General features: G+C 36.5%; 2 protein-coding genes and 1 non-coding gene across 3 annotated transcripts; 1 reads left to right on the plus strand and 2 right to left on the minus strand.

The window, feature by feature from the left end:
- Positions 1 to 775: 775 nt before the first annotated feature.
- Positions 776 to 1939, minus strand: LOC113328060 (F-box protein At3g07870-like). Its single transcript, XM_026575151.1, has one exon. The coding sequence runs from the start codon at positions 1937 to 1939 to the stop codon at positions 776 to 778; it is 1164 nt and encodes a 387-aa protein (XP_026430936.1).
- Positions 1940 to 6079: 4140 nt separating this feature from the next.
- On the minus strand, positions 6080 to 6161 carry TRNAS-GCU. The gene has a single exon. It is a non-coding gene; the product is annotated as a tRNA-Ser (tRNA).
- Positions 6162 to 8433: 2272 nt separating this feature from the next.
- Positions 8434 to 10556, plus strand: LOC113328061. The gene is made up of 4 exons (XM_026575152.1): positions 8434 to 9028; positions 9145 to 9683; positions 9834 to 10046; positions 10401 to 10556. Exons 1-4 carry the CDS (start codon positions 8434 to 8436, stop codon positions 10554 to 10556), a joined length of 1503 nt encoding a protein of 500 aa, XP_026430937.1.
- The last annotated feature ends 569 nt before the right edge of the window (positions 10557 to 11125 follow it).

An 11125-nucleotide genomic window follows, 5' to 3' on the forward strand; every position in this document is an offset into this window, starting at 1 on the left:
ACACAGAAGAATTATGGCTGGTTTTAGGTTTATTTTTAGGTTTCCGCACATAGAATGTGTTCTTCAGTAAAAGAAAACCTAATGATGATTTGTTCTCTATTGAAGAAAACCTAGGTTTGTTTCTAGCGTTTTTTTTTTGCTTTTTTTGTTTTTTTTGGTTACTGGGATGATAAATATAAAAAAGCATATCTGTGAGAGGAAAGTTGCTTTTGTTTTCTTTGTATCATCATCTCCATGAAGAAAACATATCCTAGGGTTTATTTTTAGGGTTCGTTTTTTTTTTTTTTTTTATGTTTTACGAGCGAAACAGAAAAGGGTTTGGTATGGGTTTTTTTTGGTTTTATGTTTTGCGCCCAAAATTTGTGTGAGAATTCCTCTTTTTTTCTCTCCTTTGAGGAAAAGTGAAACAGAGCAATTCTGTGAGAGGATGATGGTCACCGTTCAACGTGGAACCTAAGAAGCTTAGGATTTTAAAGAAGTTAAATATTTTAACAATTGGATAACGATTATTACATGAAACTAGTTGGAAGCCTAAAATTAACGGTTAAGTGATTCAATTGATTCTCTCGGGAGGAACGTTAGCATGACTCTTAAAACAACAAAAAGAATCAACTATAATTGTCATTTTTGGTCATCAACTAGTTTCTCCCATAACAATTAGATAGACATAAACATAAAATAAAATAGAAACGTCCATAATCAAATTCCTAGACTCACAACAATTTCCTCACCGAGAGCAATTTATTAAATTGCTATAATACTTTATTAAAATTAATCACCTGAGTCTGAAAAGGGTCGTATCAATTTCCTCACCGAGAGCAACTCGGTCTAACTCATCAATAACATCATCCCATGGAGTACGAACTCTGCGTGGACGAACCGTGTACCTCTTTGAATTTTCTCCGGTAGCTTCCGACGACGCAAAGGTATTTACATGAGCAATTGCCTCGACAGCTTCAAAATAGTCAGATGATGCTTCGTTTGAAATCATCTTCAATAATGTTGTTTTCGTGTCATAAGAATATAACACAGATTTCCCATATAAGAATATGATTTCTCCGTTATTTGTAAGTAAAATCGGCTGAAACTTCTTTGTACCACAACCTACAGTACATACTTTGGCTTCGTAATCAATAACGAACTCCATACGCCAGGCCTCCTTAGAGTCGCTACTTATCATCAAGGACCAGATTTCCATACGTAATGTATCCATATAAAAACACAAACGCCTTCCAAGTACTACAAATCCACATCTATCTCTGAACTTACGGTTTTGCAGACAAGGAAGGACGGATGATAGCAATCGGAACTTCTCATCAGCCAAGTCAAAGGCAACCACTCCGTTCTCCTGGATCCAATAAATAGCGTCATTTGCATAGGTACCCCTACCGTTCCAGGTCGAATCCAGGCGATATGGAACTTTACCTATCGCTCTCCACCCGCAACCGCTGCCAAATGTGTATACTTCGACATTTCCTACCTCAAGCTCCAGGTAATGGATTCTAACAACCTTATACTCATTGGCTGACCTAACATACCCAAATCCACATGCCATATCACAGAACAAATCAACCTCTCCTTCCACTGTATAACAATCAGGATTAACGTCTTCTTTGTTTACAACTAGTTGAGGAAGATGGACATATTCTCTGGTAAGGGGATTACAAATGTAGATGGGATCTAGAAGTAAATGGTGATGTTGAAATGTGCAAACCAAACCATTGCAGGAGCCAACTAAGTGATCAAATAAAGGTTCATTGTGCATAGGAGCATGACAGATCGTTTTCAGATTTTGACTGTAGATGTATTTCTCACCGATGCTAATCTTATCACTTACATGCCTTCCATTGAAAAGTAAAGTTATGTACTCGTTGGGATCGTCAATGCAACAAGCAAAAAAGAGACATGGCTCCACCATAGCAGCAAGTAAAGTTATCATTGCCGTCGTCGCCACCATGGAGATGGTTAAGCTGGCGGCTGAGGTGCATATTAGTAAAGCTACTTCCACGGAGGAGAGTTTCCCATCTTTTGCAAACTATTTTACACTCTAAAACAGATTCAGCTGGAACCCTAGAAACGATATCTAGTACCATATCAGAAGGAAGAGACTCCATAGATCCTTATAGTACTAACAACACAAATTAAAAGCCAAAATAATTTCACCGGAATTGCTAACTTGAGTACGTTGAGACAGTCTCTAGTGCTTGGGTGATCAAGAAAATCTAGTTTCAGAAAAATCTTTCGTTCTCACAATGCTAGTCGACCTTATTATCATATACCAGGCTTTAATAGTTCCTTAAGTGCTGAGATTAAGAAAAGAAAACCATGAAACTAGGAAACAAAACAGAACTAGAAAAAGATATCAAGAAAACCATGGAAGTATAATTTTAACAACCATTCAGTTGTGAAATCTTTAACATTCTTTTGTCGGTTATCACTCATCAGTTAACGACATCCCAACTTGATTTGACGGGGCCTCCTAACCTAACTTCTTCATGTCAAGTAGTAACTCTTTTCAAATCATTTCAGCTTTCTTTGTGGACAAACTTATCTTTTGGGCTTAGAACTTCATTGGGCCTATATTATCATTGTTTTTGCGTCGCGGCCATCCACATCTCTTCTGTTAGAACCATTTTCTAGGGACCATGACTTTTTTTGGGGACCATGACCTTGTTAGGCCAACCTCCCTATACTTATAAGGGGTGTCCTAAAGTTAGGTAAATACATATTTACCCTTTACTTTAACTTAAATTAAAACTAACTTAATAACTATATAAATCTAATCATATACATCTAATCTAAATGAATTTATTAACCAAAGTCAAAATCAAAATCAAAAATGGGAGGGGAAATCGAAATTTTTTAGTTTTGAAAAAAAAATTATTCTCTTGTTCTTCTCTCTTTCCTTGGCGTTCCTCGTTCGATTGAAAAACTCATCAATCTTTTTAATTGGCTCTTTGATTGGGAAAATTGAGTAGAAATCATCAAAATATGGTTTAAATGGAAGTTAAAGTGGCATGTTCGGTTAGGAATAGTTTAAAAAAAAATAGTTTTGTAACCGAACATTCTGAAACCAAGAACACGAAGAACACTTCGGTTATCACGAATTTAATTTTTCGTAACTGATCGCAAAAAATAGTTTTAACCGAACTCCTCATTGAATACCAATATATCGTGTTCGGTTGGTCCCCAAAAAATTCTAAAACTAATTAGTAACCGAACTCTACCCATAATACAAAAAAAAAATGTAACCGAACTGTTTTATTTTTCCCACTATGTTGAGTTATGATTTAACCGAACTTTGCTTACTCTGTTCGGTTGGTTCGCGAAAAATTCTAAAACTATCTAGTAACCGAACTCTACCTATATTACAAAAAGAAAAAAAAATCCAATGTAACCGAACTGTGCTATTTTGCCTACTATGTTGAGTTTCAGTTTAACCGAACTTGTCCCACTATGTTCGGTTTGTTCGCAAAAAATCTTAACAAACCCAACTCTTCACTAATTGCATACATGTGGAGTTCGGTTAGATATGTTGTTGGGCTAAAGTTTGCGAACCAACCAAACATTACTTTGTAAATCCTATAAACAAAGTTCGGTAACATGTATGTTAACCGAACGACTAAAAACCTCCATTAAAGAGCGAGTTCGGTAACCTGCGTTTTTGAAAAAAGTAACCGAGCTACACTTTCAGATGAGTTTGGTAACTTGTTCTTCACATAAGGTAACCGAACAAGCCCAAATCTACTCTAAAAATTTACAGTTTTTTGAAAATTTGGAGCAATTCAACCAACATTATCTAAGTTTAAAGCATTCCTGGGTACCCAAATACTCTTCCTCCGGTTGTGGTTGGTAAAATCGATCGTTTTTCATGTTTTTCTTCTTCATCTTCTCTAACTTTACTCTCTCAATAATTCTACTTCTTTTAAAAAAAACCATCTGATTTTTTAATCTCACTAATTATCTTTAACTTAATCATTTTACTAATCATGACAGTAATTATTATTAACACTAACTAAACATTACTCAAAATTAATCAGGAAGATAATTTAGATATTAATATAAACATCTAGATAAGGGGTGACCTAGATTTACTTCTAATGTTTTACTCAAAATAAAATCATGGTCCCCACAAAAAACTATGGTCCCCAAAAACGGTTCTTCTGTTACCACTTACCAGAAATCTCTTGCTTGATTGTTTCTCATACATATTACAATCACATGGTGGTTGTGGTTCCTGGGGTATATATTTGAAGAAAGGATATATATGTTGCAAGAAGCACATACCGTTCGGATTTTGTTAGGGCATTCCTTTATATACTCCTAAAAATACTAAGGCTACCCCAATAATTAGTTAAGTTGGTTAAGATTTAGTTAACATGAAAACTATTGAATTGTTAAAGATTTTTTATACCCATATCCCCTCTTAAAACTGGGCATTCCTTAATTACAGCACTAATCACCATCGTTAAAAAGATGGTTTGGACGATAAGTAGAGAGATTTTTAGTCCACAAATTTTGTTTTTGACTTTGAGAGTAAGATTTCAGCTGATTTTTTCGGTTGCACGTTGGATTAGTTTGCCGATTGCTTTATACAGTATTGTTTGAGCAAGCCAATAAGGTGATTGAAGTATAGAGGAACTTTAAAAAGCTTGATACGTAAAATATGAGACAAACCCATTGAGAGCTCTTATGATAAAGGAATAGGTGCAGAGGTTGCAATTTGCAAATGCGAAAATCCCAACGCATAAGATTATCAAACTGATCATCATCATTCATAATCAAAGAAATAAATGGCAAAGATCACGTCTTTTCTCAATCCGATGATAAGGGTCAAAAGTCATTTCTTCTTCTATGAACTGTTAAAGAACACTTGGAACATTAACCTTTACGCCTCCGATATATATATATTTAGGGTTTGGATTAGAACATAATTTTATTTTACAATAACCGATCCAAGCATATCAGGTCACCCTATAGTGATACTTAAAAGATATAGTAATAAGAAGAAATGATAGAATATTTCAAGGACCATGAACTAATAGAAGATTAATGATGGAGATTAGAGAAGCTATTAGAGAAGAAAAGAGTACTGCAATGAGTTTGTGTCCCTCTTAGTGATATACAGGGATATGCAAAATTTATAATTTTGATGGGGTAGGTAGATAAAATTAGTGGGTATAAAGATAAAGGGATACCATTAGTAAGTTTAGGGGTACGTGTAAGAATGCCCTTCTGTTATTGCTGGTTGGGTTAGTATGCATATGCACAACATTTTTAGAGGATAAACCATAATTTCCAACAGCTGATAAGAGATGAAACCTAGTAAATTTGATCGAATACTACACATGTAGTGTAAACAAATTGTGTTGCCACCACTCGAACTGCCACGCGTAATGGTTTGAAACGGTAACTTGAATATGGGTTGGATATCTAGAGCAAGAGACTGATCAGATAGACATGAAAATTCTAAAGTTTAATACCTACACAAGTTGGGTTTCATTTCCGGAAAATGGGTCATTTGTCCGAATATATTTAAAACATGATTCAAATGGACGATTAAAAATTTATATGGATGAAATGGACACCAAAAAATAGCAAGGATGAAACTGGATTCATCATGCCTTAAACTTAAAAAATAGTAAGGATGAAACTAGATGCATCTTGATGTAAATTAAAAATAAGAAAAAGTATTTGAAAATGGATAGGATGAAACTTTTTACATCCTGTCTATTTTTAAATTTTTGTCCATTTAAACTGTATCAAAATCTAAATGTCCTTTCACCCAACAATTGTTGATTTTGATCTTTTTAACCAATTTTGTATTTCATTTCCGACCAGTTCCCATGAGATTTATTCACAAATTAGGTCCTTTGTTAGGTGGAATTGTCAACTTGGAAGGACTGCATTCCCCTGGTTGTTTAAAATCAAGCTAGTATTAATTTTTGAAGACGAAAGTCACGAAACTAGCAAGATTCCAATCAAGGAAATGTATATCCAAGGTTGAAGGGGGTGGCTCCAAAAAAAAAAGACAAAAGAAAAAGACAAAAGAAAACAAAAAACAAAAAAAAAAAAACGCCGACGCCTGAGAGATTCGAACTCTCGCGGGGAAACCCCATGTACTTAGCAGGCACACGCCTTAACCACTCGGCCAAAGCGTCACGTTGGAACCATTACTCAATATGTTAAAACCTGATATCCAGATAATAGTTGAAACCCGGCTCCATGATCTTAAAACGCATCCCTGTTATTTTTAGCTTTTTAATTAGGCCTTTAGCAGCCTGGCATCTGCATGACTGCATTGAATGTTGACTTTCAGTTCAGTGTCTCTAGTAAATAGAGGCGTTGAAACATTTTTGTTTAGGTATAGCTTGTGAGTTGTGAGAATGGGGGAGAATTGCGTGTTGAATTATGGGCTAGCACCCAAGCCTAATTTTTTTTGTTTTATGGGTTTCAAAGCCCATTTTGACACACTTACCCCCACCGGAATTACAAAGGGCACTGACGTTTTGTTGGCGTCCGGCTGCCTCAAATCATTAAACACGGTGAGCCGAAAGGTAGAAAAAATCTGACCCCTTCACAGACACTTCATGAAGTCAACAACGCGTCCACCAAAAATCCAGTACACTAGTTCGGATCCAATACCACTCACGTAGCCAAACTGAATTATGTTGCCACCATCTAAACTTTCACGTCTCATCATCTCCCAGTGAAAATAAATGGAAAAATTAGGTGCAGGCCAAAAGGAAAAAAATATTCTTATTGTCAGACCCATAATTAAGTTTTAGTTCCGTGACACCCATAATTATATGAAATTATTAAAAATGTCTGCACGACGGATTATGCATCCACATGACGGGTATAATTGGTAACACAATTTGGATATAATATATCTAAAAATCCGCGCCTTGGAATTTTGCAAATTTTATATCGTTGGAAATCTTTTTAAAAGAGCTACGCAATGAGTATAAACAAGAATATCAAATTTTTGTTTTCCACAAAAAAATCGGAGGTGATCATCATTTTAGGCAAAATTTTCAAAAACTTGATACATAACCATTATGCAGCCACCAAAAAAGATGCATAACACATTCTACAGACGCATAACGGATTATGCAACCATTTTCTCCACTGCATAACAAATTATGCATTTGGATAACAAAGTTATGTATCTATAACAAGTTATGTAACCATTGTCTTAGTTGAATTTAGTGCGCACATAAAAATTGATGCATAATGCAGTATGCATCCATATTTACGGATGCATGTCAGGTTATGCATCTATTTTTTCGATGCATAAAAGATTTTGCAACGATTTTCTCGATGTATAATGCATTATGCAGTCATATTTTCGGATGCATAACAGGTTATGCATCCATTTTCTCGATTGCATAACATGTTACGCAGATATTATTATAGGTGCATAACGTGTTATGTAGCTCTTTTTTTTGTTGGTTTCAATACTAACAAAAAGTAGCTGCATAACGTGTGCGTAACAAGTTATGCAAAAAAAAAAATAGGCTACATAACGTGTTATGTAATCATTAATAACAACCCCATCTCCGTCTAGTCACAACAAACTTCAAGTCTCTTCTATTAGGTCATTTACCAACAACAACGACCTCTTCTCACAGCTTCAATGGCTGTGAACCCCAACTCCATTCACGTCTGTGTGTAGCACCAGCAAGTATACTCCAATCGACCACCATTAGCATTAGTTCCCACTGCTACGTACATGGGGTTTCCCATTGTTTTAGGTTCCCCACGCTATTAATTCAAACAAAATTTGCATGCCGTAGTGGACTTCCAAATGAGCCCTTAGTGCTTTTCAGTTTGGAAAAACAATGAATAATGTAAATCACCTAAATTGATCAGCAATTTAATTCAAACAAAATTTCATGACATATTAACAATTCAAACTACTTAGAAATATCACCTAAATGGATCGGAATCGATTATTTTCACCATCGTGTTGGTTCAAAATAGATAAAAAAATAAATTCAGTTTCAGTTTTGGGGATCATATAAGACGTATGTACAGGTCACATTGATATGTGCGGTCACAACACATATCCAACGTACAAGTCCAAGACTGATATTGTCCAAGTCTGTTGCACCTATCAAGCCTGATGACTAGAAGAAGAAGTTTGTACATATTCAAGTCCTCCGACTAATAAGAAGATATTTGTTGTAACAAGTTATTTTGAATCTCCAGCAATGTCGTACAATTTGTTTACTTAGGTTTAGAATTCTTCTCTTGTAAATCATATATATACTGAATGAAAACTAATCTGCTCATTATTGTGAGACAGAGAATTATCCAAACTTAGATTTTTGATGGTATCATCTTGATCCATCATATGACCTAAATTTATCTCTTCCGCATCTACCAAACTCTGATAAATATATATTGTTTTTCTCCTTATTTCTCACAATGGTGGAATCCGCTGATCAAACACCTCCTCAAAGTCCTATCAATCATGAAACTCAAATCGATACTGAAACCCAAACCAATTCTTCAGGGAACATTCGAACCCTAGACCCTTACGTGATACACCCAACTGATAATCCTGCTACAGTTTTATCTTCTCCTCTTTTGCAAGGTGATAATTACGGTTCCTGGGTTAGGGGAATAACCAAATCTCTTAATTCTAAGGGTAAGCTTGGCTTCGTGGATGGTTCGTTGCCTCCACCTAAGGATGAACTGCAGTATCAATGTTGGAAAAGGTGCGAAGATCTCATTGGAAGTTGGTTACTGAATTCCTGTCAACCTGATATTCGAGCAAGTTGTCTTTATGCTCCGTCATCTCATGCAATATGGAAGGATCTCCAGGTGAGGTTCTGTATATCTAATGCACCTATTCTTTTTCGTCTTAAGTCTGATATAGCTACTATTAGACAAGAATCGATGTTCGTCTCTATGTATTACACAAAGATAAAAACTTTGTGGGATAAATACGATTCCCTGGTAGCTGTCACCGAAGTTTGTATTTGTGGAAAGGGAAAATCCCTTTTGGAAAGATTTGAACGTGAACGAGCCATGGAGTTTCTTCAGGGCTTACATGACCGCTTCTCCAACCTCAGGAGTCAGATCATCATGATTGATCCTTTTCCTACTGCTCTGCGCATATTCAATATGGTGCAGCAGGAAGAAGAACAACAACACATTCAAGTGATCATCTTCTTCACATCGAATCTGCTGCACTCAATGCAAACCGATATGTTCATCACTCTGCCTCATCTCAGTCTGTTGTTCGTCCGTCTTCCAGTCATAATAAACGCCCAAGGCCTCACTGCGATTTTTGCAATCGTCATGGCCATGTACGTGATAGCTGCTATAAGCTTCATGGTTTCCCACCTTCGTCAGCATCGAACCCTGTTGATGCTAATGTTTCTGCTTCTCTGGAATACCAACCTGCACAAAATCCTGTCATGCCTGCTTTTTCAGCTGAACAGTACTCGCGCCTGTTAGCTCTCATCAACACTCCAGCTGAAGACACTCCTATGGAGCCGAGAGTCAATTTTGCTGGTAAGCTTCTCACTGTTTTTTCTGAACCATGGTTTGTTGGTAGTGGTGCTACGCACCATATATGCAACTCCCTTTCTTATTTCAGTTCGTACTCACCTGTTAAAACGTTAATTCAAATGCAACTCCCAGATGGTACTTATTCCATTGTTAAACATGTTGGTGAAGTCGTATTCTCACCCACTCTTATGTTATCCAATGTTCATCATATTCCGAACTTCAAATTAATTTATTGTCTGTCAGTCAGTCAGTTGACTCGAGCTCTCCATTGTGTGGATCTTCTTACACACAATTCTTTTCTTTTTCAGGACCTGTCAACGAATAGAGTGATTGGTCAGGGTGATCTTCATGAAGGTTTATATCAACTCTGGGTTTCTTCATCATCACCTAAAGTTTTGTTTAGTAATAAAACTCCATTCGACGTTTGGCATTGTCGACTTGGCCATCCCAGTTTAGATCGTGTTCGATATTTATGTAATTCGCATAATTATATGCACTCTACTTTTTCTACTGCTTGTGATGTATGCCCATTGGCTAAACAATCTCGATTGTCTTTTAATAAACATAGTATTTCTTCTAAACGCTGTTTCGAGCTTGTTCATTGCGATATATGGGGACCTTTTTCTACCCCATCTCTCACAGGTGAAAAATATTTCCTTACCATTGTAGATGATTTTTCCCGTTGCACATGGGTCTATTTAATGCATTCCAAAGGTGAAACTTGCAAATGCATAAAGTTTTTTGCCAAGTATGTTGTTACTCAATACTCAACACAACTTACTAATATATCTACTGGTGCCTCTTTACCATTTTTGCCTATCTTGCAACGCATCCAATCTGATAATGGTCAATAATTTCTTTCTCATGAATTTCAGGCCTGGGTGCATGAGCATGGTATTCATCACCAACGTAGCTGCGTTTACACTCCCCAGCAAAATGGAGTAGTGCAACGAAAGCATCGACACTTGTTGACTGTTGCTCGTGCTCTTCGTTTTCAAGCAAACTTACCTATTACCTATTGGGGAGAATGAATTCTTACCGATACTTATCTAATCAATAAAATGCCTACTCCGGTACTCTCTAAACGATCTCCTTATGAAGTCTTGTTGGGTAAGCAACCTGATTAACGTAACCTCCGTGTTTTTGGTTGCCTATGTTACGCTCACAATACTAAAATTGTCAATAAATTTGATCCTCGTGCCACTCCTGGTGTTTTTCTGGGATATCCATACAACCATAAAGGTTATATAGTATTGGATTTGTCTACCAAGTCTACATTCATCTTTAGAGATGTTGTTTTTCATGAATGTATCTTCCCTTTCAAAGATGCACAACTACGTACATCTGATTCCTTTCAATCAGTTCCTCAAGAAGAATTTTTTTATGAGGCTACTTCTCTTTCCCAATCATGTTTTCCTCCAGCGACCATTATGTCCCAATCCACTTCACAGTCCCATGCGTCTACTGCCAGGGAATCTGGTGATTTTTTGTCTAATGTCTCTTCAGAGTTTGATGACTCTTCGGCACGTACTGACGGCGACTCCCCTGCCAGGGCTACCACAGATTCTCCTATGTTATCCTTTTCTAACTCAGCTCCTGC

The sequence above is a fragment of the Papaver somniferum genome, unplaced genomic scaffold, assembly GCF_003573695.1.
Source record: "Papaver somniferum cultivar HN1 unplaced genomic scaffold, ASM357369v1 unplaced-scaffold_107, whole genome shotgun sequence".
NCBI classification, from domain to species: Eukaryota; Viridiplantae; Streptophyta; class Magnoliopsida; order Ranunculales; family Papaveraceae; genus Papaver; species Papaver somniferum.

Bases quoted from the DNA above. Each gene is read 5' to 3' on its own strand.
- LOC113328060 (XM_026575151.1), bottom strand. From the start codon at position 1,939: ATGATAACTTTACTTGCTGCTATGGTGGAGCCATGTCTCTTTTTTGCT.
- LOC113328061 (XM_026575152.1), top strand. From the start codon at position 8,434: ATGGTGGAATCCGCTGATCAAACACCTCCTCAAAGTCCTATCAATCAT. The intron at 9,684-9,833 runs GTTGGTGAAGTC...TTTCTTTTTCAG, and splicing joins CTTATTCCATTGTTAAACAT to GACCTGTCAACGAATAGAGT. The intron at 10,047-10,400 runs GTATGCCCATTG...CATGAATTTCAG, and splicing joins CTTTTTCTACTGCTTGTGAT to GCCTGGGTGCATGAGCATGG.